General features: G+C 36.2%; 1 protein-coding gene across 1 annotated transcript in view; it reads right to left on the bottom strand.

The window, feature by feature from the left end:
- The window catches only part of LOC137926286 (transferrin-like), a 28386-nt gene extending 12937 nt beyond the window's left edge, over positions 1 to 15449 (bottom strand). Inside the window, exons 1-7 of the mRNA XM_068769882.1 lie at positions 15284 to 15449; positions 8098 to 8188; positions 6479 to 6615; positions 4816 to 4964; positions 3822 to 3966; positions 2570 to 2760; positions 1351 to 1493 (exon numbers count right to left, since the gene is read on the bottom strand). Coding sequence (XP_068625983.1) covers positions 1351 to 1493; positions 2570 to 2760; positions 3822 to 3966; positions 4816 to 4964; positions 6479 to 6615; positions 8098 to 8188; positions 15284 to 15344 — 917 coding nt within the window. The 5' untranslated portion in view covers positions 15345 to 15449. The remainder of the gene's footprint in view (positions 1 to 1350; positions 1494 to 2569; positions 2761 to 3821; positions 3967 to 4815; positions 4965 to 6478; positions 6616 to 8097; positions 8189 to 15283) is intronic.
- Positions 15450 to 15982: the final 533 nt, after the last annotated feature.

The following is a 15982-nucleotide window of genomic DNA, read 5'->3' as shown; positions in this document are numbered from 1 at the left end:
TGTTAAGAATCCTTTGAGGAGCGATAGGAGCTCTTAACCTGGAGAAGAATTGATGGCAATGTGGAAAGTAAAAGGGTCAGAGAATGGTTACCTACTCGTTGTATTGTGCTAATTCCAAAGGGCGCAAAACATCCGTACATAGTTTCTAAAAACTTACACAAAATAAAACAGTCTGGAAAAATATGATAGCAGAAGCTGACACGCCTGGCTACAACCCTCAGTTGTGACGAAGAGATGAAGAAGGAGATCCAACAGTCGAGTAGATATTTCGTATGTCTTACATTAAACGACAACGCTTTCCATCATCGAAAGGCTTGTGTGATAAAAGATTTGACCATTATATTATATATAATTTATTTTAAACACTGTATGTAATAGTTGTAAGTTTGTAATCTTTACTAAAATTGTATAATAAAATAATGTGTGAACATCTCTCCAAGTATATTTGTTTGTTAATTGTGTATCTCAACCTCACCTATCCCCTTGCCAAGCTAATGTTGCTTATTTTAATACGACTTCGGAAAATGTTTTCAAATACTCTACGAACACTAGCATTAGTGCAATGCAATAGCAAGTAACCTCCCGATGGTATGTTAGCGATACCACGGAGGTTTTACGGTACACTGCGATAATATTTCTGAATTCATCACCATCATTATTTGCCGTAAGATCCACTGGACATGGGCTTCCACCAGTTGGAAGCAATCTGAAGTCAGTGTCCTCTGACCTTAACCAGGTCGTCTGCACTTGCTGGTCCATTGCCTCCATAATTTAACTTTAAGTCCCAAGAGGCCATCCGTTTATCTTTTATTGTATAAGAATATATATTACACAGCTTTCAATAAAAGTATTGTTATGTACTGTGGATTCTGACTCGAAATGGAACACCACTGGTTCACAAGGAGTCCTTTATTCACAAATCAGATCGTCACCCTACTTTAACACAAAGTATACTTTTGCTTAGTCCAAACTACGCTTCCAAGTCGCTTAAGAAACCACTGTCCAAATAACTTGCCAAATAGTCACTTCGTATCACTGATCATAGATCTTAATTTCATAACTCAAAAAACAACACTGAACTGTTGACATGGGGAGTACATCTATTTATACTAAGGATAAGGTTCTAGTAAGTTCTAGATTGTACTCGGTTAGAATTTCCGAGAACCGTACACAAAAATTTATAAAAACTGAACAAAGTCATGCGTGTTTACGGCACTTCTTGATCCTAGGGTTCCGTATTTAATGTCTAGAGGGTTCTGCAACTCGTGCTTTGTAACTGTATGTTACTTGAAGATTACTCATCCAATTATTTGTAACGGATAAATTTAATTATTCCAAAATGGTACTCACGTAGAAGCCACGATAGCGCTCCAGGGCTGTCTGACGAATGCACAGGGAGAGGTCAGGTTCTCCAGCACTGCACTCGTGAGAGGTGTGAGGGATCCGTCTTCACAAAGAATTGAGTATTGCTCCGCATCTTGAGGATTACGAATCTGAAACCAAGTTCATACTAAGAGCGTAATCTTTTTATATGTTATAACTTCTACATATCTTTTCCCATTAATCAACGTCAAGCCGTAATCGGGTGATACGAGAAATAGTAGGTTCTTTATACTACCAGCTACTCTACCCTGATAAAGAAGAGAGAAATAAGAGTCCAGTTATTGAGTTCACTTGATCAGACCAGCAGGTAGGTGATCTCTTACCGTTTACTTTCTCTACAAACTAATAGTTTGTTGAAATTATGTGATTGTCAATGGGCAAACATAATAAATGACTCGTTGTTTACTAAAAGAGACACGAGTTGGTCGAGATGGACTAGTTGTTGCGTCTTATTGTCCAGGTCTTAGAAGTGGGTTATCATCATCTTCATTATGTCAGCTGATAGAAGCCCACTACAATGGCCACTACACTACATAGCCACGCTTTATCGGCATCCAGCGATTTGCTACCTTGACTTTGCCAGCAGTCCACCTGGTGGGTGCTTACCCACTCCGCGTTTACCATCTTATGGCCACAGAGAGAGAGAACCTATCGGACACCAACCGCCGATTGTTTGACAAGCGATGTACCCCCATTGCAACTATAAACAGGATTTTTTTCGAGGTACGTCCATCCTTCCGTCGGCATTTCTTCGGATCTCCTCGTTTTTGATTCCATCCGGCACTGATACTTCGGGTATAGCCCACGCCGCTGTTTTATGTATATTAAACTATATATGATATTCCATAATTTAACTTCGAGTTGAATTAGCTTGATATTGCTGGGTATTCATATTGCTAATACATCGTCATCATTCCAGCCGAACGACGTTCACCGCTAGACATATGCCTCCCTCATAGATTTCCAATGAGACCAGTCGGTAGCGGTCTACATCTAGAGTCGTCCTTTACAAAGTGTTTTGTGTACCTGGTGGGTACGACGATTCATCATCTCCACTTGAGAGCCCTTAAGCTCTAGCGGCTTTAAGAGGTCCACTACCACTTAAGTTTGCCGGTTCACTAGACTAACTAGTGGATAACCTTAGAACATTGCGACTTTGATGACATTCCTGAATTAATATACTTACAGCAAAGAACTCTCGGACATGCTGCCAGGCGACGTAGGCCACGCTGTTGTTTGTGGTGCGCATGCACTCTAAGGCCTGGATGTGACGGTTGCTGTTAGAGACGCGTTCTATGTTCACGCCCATGTCTATATTGTACTGGGAACAGTCGCTGTTCGCTCCGCAAAGAGAGCATAGCGATCGGAATCGATTCTCTGTAAGATGATGAATAAAGATGGATGTAGAGGAATTATTTTAGTATTTTCGGACTTATAAGCATTTTTCATCAGTCAAGCCCAAAAAGAATATCTTGTTTCGTGGAGATTTTCTTCAACGTCTTTAGTTAAAAATAGGACTACCTTCGTTTATAGCTGATGAAGGAATACCCTAGATTATAGTTTTTCAATCTATCGGTTGTGATCTTTAAGAGGATCGTGAACTCCTTTAAGGGTGCAGATCAGCAATGGAAACATAATTTTGTAATCGTTCATATATTTCTGCTAATATAGTAAGTCGTGTATATTTCAAAATAGGAATAACTGTCCCAGGACAATTTCATCACCAAAGGAAAAACTTATATTATAACATACTCTGTGTTTGGCACTAATCGGTGTAACATAACTCCTGAAGATGCCCCGTGGAGGGATGAAACACGTGTTGAGTAATTTGGCGGTGGCGGTTGTGTGATTCGCATTGTTTGCCGCATACGCATTTATCAGCGGGCTGGCGGGCGGTACATTTTATTGCACGACTACCATTGCATGTGCGGAAGTGGCTAAATATCGGTCATTTTCTAACTTATATTATATTAACAATCAAGCAGAGGTAGTCCAGGGGCGGAGGACTGAGATTTTCGGTAAGTCACTGCGATGGCCAACCCGCCTTCCCGTGTGGAGAGACGATTTTGGTATATCCCTCCGTAGATAAGAGAGAAACAACAATATTAAAATTAATACTTCACCCTGCTTCCTACCATAACAAATAATAAATTCATTTCTTAGTTGACTAAATTATAATAATGTTATATCAATAATTAGTTCGTTCAAAAGATGACAAGTATCCATTTATAAGTATTTTTTAGCTAACAATAAACATTTTTTTCTTAAAAGATATGTATTTAAAATGAATAATACAAGATAGAGTTGAAACATGTAAATAAACATGTATTGTATTTGACAGCTTAATTATAAAGTATTTTGGGGCACTTAATATAATATATAATTAATATCTTATATTATATTTGCGATGAAAGAAATAATGGTAACCAATCACATACTCAGGGTTGTGTCGACACTGGCATTCGCGCTCCAAGGTCCAGGTCTGCAGGCGCTGGTGAAGAACTGGCTAAGCGTTTCCAGCTCCAGCTCCTCGGCGGTCTTACCAGCGACCTGTGCGTCAGGGCAGCGATCGGTCCTGGCGACCTGAGAACAACTTTCACAATTAAATATACTTATCAACCTACCTCAGGCATTGCAGATATCGGGACGGGTAAGCGAAATGAAGTAAACGTAAGTAAGAAAAGGACCAATATTTAGCCACTTCCGCACATGCAGTGGTAGTCGTGCAACAAAGTGCACCGCCTGTCAGCCCGCTGATAAATGCGTTTGCGGCAAACAATGCGAATTACACAACCGCCACCGTCAAATCACTCAACACGTGTTTCGCCCCTCCACGGGGCATCTTCAGGAGTTATGTTACACCGATTAGTGCCTCTAGTTTTTAGTAGACTCTGTGTTTGACTTTGTTGCACGACTACCACTGCATGTGCGGAAGTGGTTAAATATTGGTCCTTTTCTTACTTAGGATAGATTTCCGCAATGTAACGCCTGATTCCATTAAAGAAGTAAACGTATTCATATAGAGATTTGTAGATGAACGGAACTGTCATAGCTCAGCGGAAAGTGGGTGAAGTGGCAATTGGCAGAATACACAGCATATAAAAAGAATGGTCATAGGGGCCTTAAAATTCTGGTGTACATTAGCTGGACAGTCGATCTTGTCAACAACCGTTTATTATCATCATCATGTGAATCGATAGCCGTACATTTTTTTTATTGGCCCCCGCTATTGGGGGCCTCTCGTACCCCTATCTTTTGTGGGACAGGGACTTTTTGGGCAAATTTATTTAATTTTTCACAGAATTTTTAGCCGTACATTGTAAGGCATAGGCCTTCTCTAAAGATCGCCACAGTCTCCGAAATCTATTGGGGGAGGCCTACGCCCAGCAGTGGACTAAGGCAGAAAAATTTACATTTTGCACTAAAACATACCACACGCTCAAAAGTCTTCAGAACCCTCGGTGACCAGCGTATCTCCGACTCGTCGAATCCGGGATGGCAGTAGTTTGCGCCGCGAAGGCCTTCCAGTCCTCCTGTGTGGTTGTTGGAGACCACAGCTACCGCTTCGAATGCGTATGGCTCTGAAAAAGCGCGATAGGAACATCATTTTCACTAGTAAATTGGTAAAATTTAATGACTTCCATGTTTCAGCAGGCTTTGGACATAGTGACATGTGCCTGAAATACATTAGCACGTTCAGGATGCTGGAGGATCAAGCATCTGACAGCCCTAACATCATCCTGTATGGATACGGTTTTGGCCCAGCTCTTCACGGGTCACGGGGGGTTCTCTGAGTACCTTCACAGGTTCAAGCTCAAGGAGGACCCCTTGTGCTTCTGTGAACCGGGCGTGGGCCAGACCGTTTTAAGATTACATGTAATAAGGTACCATAGTTTCGGAATGTTGATTTGATTGAAAGAGCCAGTCAGAAACCCAACAGTTGCTCTTTTCTAACGAAATTAAATGTGTACTTTATAATATTAATCATGTAAATCAAGTAAAGTTGCAAACATATCGATTAACAGAAATCTCTTGAATGATGTTATGAGATTAATTTAATAACATAATATTAATTTTAGATTTAAAACTAAGAAAAAGATTGTCTGTTATATCTTGTGAAAGTTTATATGCGTACATTCAAACCCATGAAGAATTTGTTAAATTTTTTGAAGACGAAATTTAGGCGTTATGAGTTTATTTTTATTTCTCGTATTTATCTTATTTGTCTGTATTTTTTATGTATGTATTGAAATTTTGGCGCGTAATATTTTATTAAATATGTATTAGTAAACTGTTAAAATACCAATTTCTTGTAAAAAATTCACAAGGAATCTCTATAAATAATTTCGAGTGTATAACACAATTATAAAATACAGCGAGACAAAAGACTATAAAATGCTATTCTTATGTTAGTAGTTCCTATAGATTTCTGTTGTCTGTATTAAAATTATTATTTTACTAACTGTGCCCGCGTATTCGTCCGCGTGGAATTTCACTTAAAAAACTTAAATTGTTAAAGAATTTCACTGGTTTTTATGTACATTTTAAATTTATTTTGAAAAAAAAAATCCATTGAGTCGTAATGCCCAACGCATATTGTCACTCAATTCAAGCAGAGGTCCAAACTAGGGACCTTTGCGACAGAAAGCCTTTGCTCAAGCGATCTAAGATCTCTGCGACATCCCATTCCGGCAATACAGTAATATGTAGCAGGCAGACCCGAGGCTTCTGAGAACCTGAGTTCGATACCGAGATATAAAACGAGGATTAGGCTAAATGCCATCCGTCCTGTTTCTTCATACCCGCGGAATCTGTAAATGCGAATACGACAACAGTGACCACCAGTGATTAAAAACATTACTGTGGTCGCCACGTGAAACTAAATTCCTGCAAGATGTTTTCTATATTTTCTTACGGTGTATCACGTTTTAAAGATAATCGAAAAAGTTATGGAGTGAAGACCGGAAATCGCAGCGTATGACATCCATTCACAAGGTGGACAGGCGAGTTAGTTGAGTTTGTCAAAAGAATACAAAACGCAAGAGAAGTCAAAGGAGAAGACCTATATCCAGTGGAAGACCTATAGCAGACATACCTTGTCGGTCCACGTTCTTGATCGAGGCAACAATTCTGTTGTCATTCGGCTGCATCTGAGACAGCAGCATCATTTCTTCCTCGGAGAACACACCGAAGTCTGCCTGACCGCGAGCCAGGCGTAATGCGCAGTCAACCCTGGAATGTTAAAGAGAACAAGTTGGCGTTGTACTCTTCAACTGAAAGTTTGTTCTCCCATTAATATGGGTTGTGTTATCGTGGCTTCAAGATCGAATTAGGAATACAGAACTTTCATATGGGAACGGAAGTAGCTGACATAGCTCAGCAGATTGGCTAATTGAAGTAGCATTGGAGAGATTCTATAGCACGTAGAATAGGAACCCGTTGAGGCTTTAATGTTCTGGAGTAGGGATCACGGCCCTGCAGCGGCCTGGTCTTGGATAGGCCAATCTTGTTGAGCGCGTGCGGCATTGTAGTGTTCTACTCTACTTTTAGAGTTGTACTCTACTTTTTTACATCAGATATACACCTATTGCAAGGCATAAGCCTTTCCCAAAGATAGCCATGATTACTGATCTTGCGTCGTCAAAAACGTATCAGAAAAATGTAAAAATGTTTAAAAGTTTTTTTGAATTACACTTTGTACAGTCTACTAGATTTATGATAGATCCCCTAAGTAGCGTTTTACCAAAGAGGCCTTGCTTAAAGTAATAAGCAAATATATTTATAGGCTTTAAAGTCATCACACATACAATTTTTGGTGATTTCAACACACTTCCAATATAACACAGCTACGATAATTTTTACATATTTTTTTTGGAATAACAGTGTAACAACGTGAGACGTTTAATATGGTTTTCTATTTTATTCACATTTTTAAGTTTAGATATAAGCTGGCTAAATGATGTCCAGAGTTGTGTGTGGTGAATAAATTTAATATTGTACGTTGTAAAATGAAACGCAAACGCAAACGTTGTTGGCGTATTAATTTAAAAAAAAATAAACAACAGTCATTTAAAGACAGAGAAGAGAAAAAAACAGAGTCATTTAAAGTCTACAGCGACACAAGCTACATTCTCCTATATTACTGGAGTGTGATGCCGAGATCTTGATCACCTAGTCGGACGCTCTATGCAGACCTGGGGCAAGTGCCCACGAGAGAGGATTCGGCTTGGAGTCTCACGATTCGGCGTTGAGCATTCCGATGCAAGGGCCCGGAGTGGTAGGAACCTTGGTCGTTAACATAACTTCGAAAAGCATTAACGCTGGGTGAAGAGATTGTGGTAGAAACTTCTGCAACATTTCCATCTAGTATTATCGGAAGTTCGGTCGATTCCGCTGTCGGTGCCTCTTTATTTGTACACCTAACAAAAATTGCATATATTTTCAACCCTCATCAATTAATTTTTAACAATGCCTACACAACAATAATCAATTTCCGACATTTACGCGTTTTTACATTCGATATTTACGCGGACTTGTCATGTGTGGTAATATGAGACAGGCTTTGTCTTGTTTTGGAAAGTAGAATAAATGTTTTTAAACGCAACGGGGTACACCCATAATTTTTTATATCTTATAGTAATATCTCAAGTCTGGCCAAATATGCGCCTGACATTCACCATATTTTTGAAAAATAGAATAATAAATAAAACTCACCTGGATTCAACTGGATGACATACCGCTTGGCTGCCATCTTTGTCTAGACTCTGACACAAGACCGGATTCGAAGTCGACACGCAAACTTTGACTGAAAATATAAACAAATATATTAAGTTAATTAATCTATTATTATAGATATTTGTGTGTTGCCGATTCGATCACTTTAAACATCTTAAAAACCGGCATACTAATTTTTATAAACAACATTATTTTTTATTAATAATTACATGTTTAAATGTTGAGATTGTTGTGTATTATAATTAAAATGAAACACTCATGTGATAAGTGTATAGTGTGTAGTAATATCGTGACTTTTCCACATGGGTTCATCATCACCATACCAGCCGTAAGTCAATCACAACTGGAAATAGGCCTTCGACATAGATTCGAAATTTTATTAGGCCGAGTCGGAAGCGATTCGCCGCCAGCGTTGCCTTACAAAATACGGCTTGAACTTATCACGGAGTACTTGTATTGACAACATTTCACGGCAACACATCCGAGGAATTAATATTATGTGTTGCGTATTTATTATAATGCTCTATATTTATTTATTTTCACTATATTTTACACCATAAATAATAAATGAAATAAGAAATAAATTTTTATGGCCGCCGCCATTGGGGGCCTCTCGTATCTATCTTTGGACAGGGTCGTTTTATTAATAATTTTTTCACATTACTTTTATTTGCGCGCTGATCTTGCATTCTTCTTATAATCTTTTGTACTTTATCTTTCTTTCCACATTTCTTCTGCCTGTCTCGTTCATTCGATATCATTCATTCCTCACCTCATTACTCAGTTTTACATTTCTTTATTTTATTTTTAACATTTTGTTGTATATTTTTTCTATATTGTACATATCATTTTTATTTTGATTTTTTTAGCTATTTTATTGTTTACACTTATTCTTAATTTTAACTTTTATATCTACTGATTGTTTCTTTTTGCAAAGTTCGAGGAACATATTTCTCTTTTCGTCCTCCTTTATTAGCGAGGCTATTAACTCCTCGCAGATCTTCATGCCTAACCGGCATTCGGAGTCGACGCGAAGTCCTCGGAATGCGGGACAGTGGGCTACATGGTGGACGACGGTCTGGTCCACGCCCGGTTAACAGAAGCACGAGGGGTCCTCCTTGAACTTAAACCGGTGAAGGCACTCGGAGGACCTCTCATGAAAAGAAACAATTTATATAGAGGAACAAGAGATGGTCTTATAGCTGGAGGCGATTTCTACCAGACAACCTTTGGATGTAGATGAGAGACACGAAGGAGAGGGCAGCTTAGTGCGTACATACATAAAATACATTACTATGCACACATACACATATATAAACATACCTATATAAATATATTAATGTATACACATAAACATACATACAAATACATACATTACTATACACACATACATATATACAAAAGCGAATTGTTTAGATATTTTTTACATAATATAATCATACAACATCATCTTTTCATAACGTATGAATATATATATATATATATATACATCTATATATGTATATATATAAGTGTGTGTGTGTATATATAGTGTACAATTTTTGGCGGCGTACATAAAATAAATTTCGATGCTTCTTAAAACTATATTACTGTAAGGAAGGATTCTCGCTTTGGAAATACTAACTTTATTACTAATACTATAAGAGTGATTTTACAGAAACCATGTACATTTCTTATTATAGATACTAAAGACGAATAGGAAGTAAGTCTAGCGATAATGTATAGTATACACAAAATAATCAGATACTACAATACTAGTTATTTACACTATTAGAGTTTTGTAATGCAGTAACACATTTACTAATCTTATTGATGCCTAATTATTTAAAATTTACCTTATTAATAAACAACACAAGGTTTTCGTTGTTGTAACTATATAGATTTGTTGTTACATATAATTATTTTACATTATATAGATATACGTATTATATCATAGCTAACAGAAATAAAACTGAGGTGATGAAAAAAGTCTTAAATATAAACAAAAGCTAAGGTCGGGAAATAGTGAGAGGTAACTGTGATATAATAATAAAAAAGAAATATTAACTGATGAGACATAAGAATATAATAATAAAATTTAAAATAAAAATGTAATATTGTGAAAAATTTGGCAAAAGATGGAAGGCGATATATAAACAGAACATAAATAAAAGTTATAGAGTAAAAGATATTGTGAAGGCAGGCAGAAGAAAAAAGAAGAACAAAATACTGAATAAAATATTTCACATCAACATATTAAACACATACAGATACTATTACGCTACTTAAGATTTATATACATATATGTATATACTTATATAAGTAAATAAGTTCCTATTTAGATATTAGCATAAAACAGATTATCATTTGCAAACTTCAGACAGCTTCAGACAGTCTCTCGCGAAAACCAGTAATAATATAAATATGCTATGTATAAGCAACTTTATATTTTCTAATAAATATTAATAAAATAAAGACATTTTCGATTTGTATCTAATATTCTGTGGGTACATACATAAACATTTTTATCTTTGTACGTGTAATGTTTTACATGTAAATCATTATCTGTACCGTAAAGTTGGGACTTTTTCAAAGTCATATGACAATCGTGTCTGATAACGTACTCGTACTTTGTCGGTTTCTAAGGTTATGTATTAAGAAGTATTTGTATATATATATTTAAAACGATGAACACTGTCTCTTGGCAAATTCACAGACGCTTGTTAGGCTCAAGATTTTTCTACGAGATCGAATTATGAATAAGGAGATCCGTAGACGAATGAAAGTAACCGATATAATCCAGAGGTTTGGCAAGTTGAAGGGACAGTTGCCAGGCCATATCGCGCTAAAACCAGATGACCTCTGTGGCCTTAAGTTCCTGGAGTTGAGACTACGGACTGGCAAGAGCAGTGCAGGACACCCGCCCACAGTGTGGACCAAGGTCTGTCCACACTGTGGGCGGGTGTCCTTAAATTCGAACCAGTCTTAATGGATATTTACAAGGAAACCTATTTTATTTATTAAATATTCTTTATTGTACACTAAGATACATTTAATAAGTTTTACAATAATATACAAAAAAGTACAATGGGCGGTCTTATCACACAAGGCAATCTCTTACAGACAACCATAGTATGGAAAAGGTAAAAGTACTAATAATGGGTAGTTTACGTGTACAAAAAAACACATTTACAAACAAACGAACATAAACATACATAGACATACATACGTATATAACATATATACTTATAATAAATAAGGTTTAATACATATTATAAATATAATACAATAATAAATAAAAACATCTAACTGACTATGCAGTGGACGTCCAATTACTAAAATGATAATGATGATAATAAGTTTTACTTTCAACATGCCGCCACGCACATGCGAATTAAAAACCAATGAAATCAATCTAATCCTAAAACACTAAAACCTTGACGTGATAAAAGTTTCGCCATTTTGGAGAAAGAACTCTTCGGTATCTATGGTTTGTCTTCGTTATCAAGTGCCTATATTTAAACAATAATAACAGAAGGAAATCTGCGGAGGCTAAAAATAATATACAAGCAGCTGTTTATTTAATTAGGTGACTTTGACTGGTTATATGAACAGTGCCTTATATAATAGTTATAGGGACATAGGTCTCCATCAAAGATCGTCACAATGACCGATCTGGTTTCGTCTGCACTTAAAGACTTCCTTGATCTTGATTATGTTGCCGGTCCACCAGCTCGTGGTCGCCACTCGAGTACCTTTGGCGCCACTAGCCGTCGCTTGCACCAGCGAAGTTACTTTGGTTATTCATTGGATCTCCTTATCTTCAGTTTGACCTCACAGGAAAGTTCTGTGGTTGAAGTAATCCGTCATTTTGTAATATAGCGATCATGAATAAAATCTTTAACCTATATATATCACATGGCAATAACAATCTCCACTGTAAAATATATATTACTTTTTACTTATTTTCCCTGCTCTGCAACTGAAATTCAAATCTCTTTTTTATATTTAAAACGTGGAGTTGCATGTTTAAATATGCTGCAAATGTTAATTGAATGCACTTATTTATTTATACAAAAATAAACCGATATTTCTGTTTTTCACCCCAGTTGAGTTGATATCGATTTAACAGATTTCATTCTACTTTTTTTAAGTTACATAATAATTTGTAGAATTTTTACTAGTGCAGCTTACATTTAAAACGTCGATAAATAGCTAATAGGTAGGTCTAAGTGTTGCAAGGCTTTACATTTTAACAATGGAAAGCAAATATAAAGCAACAATGTAAAATATATGGAGTCGTAGACATAGTATAAGAAGAATAAAAATAGAAATAAGTGTTCTACATTAGATCGAAAATAACACCAAGGGATCGGTCATAAAGAAATTTACGTAAGGAAAGAAATAGATGTAAGAACAATATTGTAAAATATAACAATAAGTACGATAAAATGATGATCCTTATTTAAAAAACACTCTGCCATCAAGCGGAGAAGGTGGTTAAAAAATGTAGATCTAACAAAATTGTTGTGCATCAAAGAGTTTTACAGTTAACATTGTATTTTGCAAACGGCCATCACTTTTTTTATTAAAGATTGACTTATTATTGTTCATGGTTAGACACGATATCGTCTGTTCCCCCGAATAAACCCGTAATCGCAAAAAAAAAATTGTACCAGAAATAAAAAACCGACTTTCTTTAAGAACTTCCACAGTATTTAAGCTACAAGGGTTATTTTTACACCAAAGCAATACTATGTTATTCTGCATACAAATATTTAATTTCTCTTTATATATTTTTGAAATTATCTGAGTTATTAAGGAAAGTAGATTTTACTGGAATTAAATATAAACGTTTTTGAGAGATCCATTAGGATGAAATTCGTGCTAAAATTATCTTACGTCATCAGTAAGGTTACCGCTCGTGTGCAATGAAACCCTGGCGTCCCCTAGGCCTGACTCCCCCCTCCCCTCCCCCATTGCGACTATAACTATTAACTTTGCCGTCGTAACAAGAAAGATTTTTCATATTCATTTCATAGGGAGCGCCGCGGCGGCCCCTGAGACGACGGCGCCCGTGTGCATTGCACATCCTGCACTATAGGTTAAGCCGCCCCTAAATACGATATTGTTCATTTGTACATTTCTGCCAAGTCCTTCACCGCAATAGTTTTTTTACAGTTTTTGTCGAGTCACATTGGCTTAGTTTGTAATCGATTCTTTAAAATAGATTATGGTAATAAGACATTACAGTAAATGTATTCATAAAAAGGTACAAATATTGCCAGTGATATTGCTGGAAACTAATTGAACTTTTTTCCTGCGTGTAATACCGTATTCGCTCCTATAATTCTACTTGCGAAAATTTCGTTCCCCAATTATATCGTAATAGTGGTTTACCGTTTGAACTTCATTAAACTATTTTTACAAAACATTAAACTTTCGTATAAGAGTATTACTGCTTTTGTCCTGGAAAACATTAATGGTATAGTAAACTGGTATAAAAAATTTCCTTCGAAAAAATCTCAAGGTAATAACACGTATAGATGCAGAATTTGACAGAAATAAGACAAGACCCCAATAGCATAATACGTATTTATTATTTGTGGAGGCGACATTATACCGGATCAGATTAGAGAACATCAACAGCTAAAGAAAGAAATCGTATTACCCGAGCCGAATGGACCCGGTATTATAAGTTCACAGTAAACAAGTTTGTCAAAGTTCTCGGAAGACGCAGGATGCAGGTCGATTCTGACTGGTCCTATTAGAATCTGTGTTGCTTATGGCCAACAGTTCATATCTTACAGTTAAAATGATGATGATATGTATATAGTTTTTAATTATTTGTGGTTAAGTGTATGTATCACAGATATCTATGGGGGAATATACCACAATCGCCACACTTTGTAGGCGGGTTGGCGATTGGTGTGGGGTATTATGGTACGCCGAGGACATTGCTGCCCATCCTCTAGAATATTGTTTGTGAGCAATGGCTATTCCATATAATTAATGCACAAAGTGTGGAATATATAAAATTTCAACCCAGAAAATGTACCCGCGACCTTCAATCGCATGTCTCAGTTCTTAACCGCTGGCTTACCAGCATTTATTTATTTATATAATAATTATTTAATAAAACGGCTACTAAATATATTATTTATTCACATATTTAAACGCTTGTTACATAAAGTATATCCGAAGGTTTTTCTACCTAATCAGGTACCATTTGAGCGATGTAAAGATATATCAATGAAGGCATATATACGAGGAAGTAAAAATCATCATCATAAGAAATATAATTAAATAAAATTACTCGTGATCTTTGCACTACGCTCGTAGGCCTATATCGTGGAGATTAAAATAAACTCTTTGATTTCCACTTATAAAGTCAAAGCACTTATTACCGATGTATCATATATTTTCATATGTTACCATTCTCCGTTGGATTGATACCATATAAGGCTTTTATTACCGCGCTATGTTAAATTACATTAATTAACTATTTACCCTCATCCCTCCCATTAAACCTCTGAGAGGAATTTCGTAAAACCAGGTTCTTAGCTGACTTCTACGTAGCGAAAGAAATATTCCTACCAAACTTCAAATCTCTACGCGTGTGAATTGATGAATGTGTAGTTAATTTGTCAGTAAAAATCTTCAAGGCTTTACATCTATTTAAAATCACACTGTATAAAGTTATCAACTACTCTGAAATAATTTTTATTCATTTATTTTTTCTATTCGGAAGCGATAGACTAATAATTTCTGGTCTGCTGGGACAGCTAGTAAACAATAAATTATTATAATATGTATTAATTCGAATTTTGAAAAGACTTTTTACTATTTTATTATTACGTTATGTATTATTTCTGTATACATAAATTTTTGTACCCTATGGTCTACCATACATTAATCATTGCAAATGAGTTATACATTCATCCCTTTAAAATTTTCACGCTTATAATCAATCACCCTGTATATATTAGATAGATAATTGTTTCCTTATTGTTGTATGTATATTTTTAGCAAATGGAGTCTGTTATAATTCCTGGTTTTGTAAGCCTTCAACAAAACTAAACAAATATATAGATAGGTCTTACATTAATTTTAACCAAATTTAAATTCGCTTTAAAATTAATTATCTAATTAATGGATGTGTTACATAACAATATAGATAACTCACAAGTTTGTGCCGTCGAACTGCCAATCAGGAATAAAACAAATAGAAAATCCTTGTAGGCCATATTATAACACAGTTGAAACTCACTAAGTCAATTAGGATCTAGATCCTTTACCACTTCTCGAACAAGATCACCACAATGTTACGGGCTACTATCGCATTCAATACTCCGTTGCTATCTATTTAGCTTGTTTAAAAATGGCGTATAGTGTATGCAGGCGTATCTTATCAATATTTCGAAATTCAAAGTAAAGGTGGGTGATACTGTGCGCTGATAAGTTGATAACGTACTAAATAATTCGAGTTCTGTTGTATTGGAACGTATCGTGTTAGCTTCCTATGGTGTCCTTGTAGATTTTTTTTGATCAGGGTGCTGAAGTTATTTAGTCTAAACTAGCAATATATCGTCATTTCTGCCGTGATACGGTACACAGTATGATTGAGGCCATCTCATCATCATCCATATCTCCAATTTGACCAATAGGAAGCGGCCACCATACAGCAGTTAGTCGAACTTGACAAGGACATTTGTCTAACTTGTGACTGGACGTTCTAAGTTTCGCTTGCGGGTCTGTGGTCCCGACTTCAGAAACTTAAGGCCGCTACCCGCTGGACTATGTTGATTTCTTTCGTTCATCGATCTCCTACAGAAATTCCGAGCATATGAAAATTACTCCATAGCTCGTTGGTGAACTGTGTTCT

This window comes from Battus philenor, unplaced genomic scaffold, assembly GCF_028537555.1.
Source record: "Battus philenor isolate CCGP_79_NKW_IND1 unplaced genomic scaffold, ilBatPhil1.0.hap1 SCAF_29, whole genome shotgun sequence".
Classification (NCBI taxonomy): domain Eukaryota; kingdom Metazoa; phylum Arthropoda; class Insecta; order Lepidoptera; family Papilionidae; genus Battus; species Battus philenor.
This window is presented reverse-complemented; position numbering and strand designations above follow the sequence as displayed.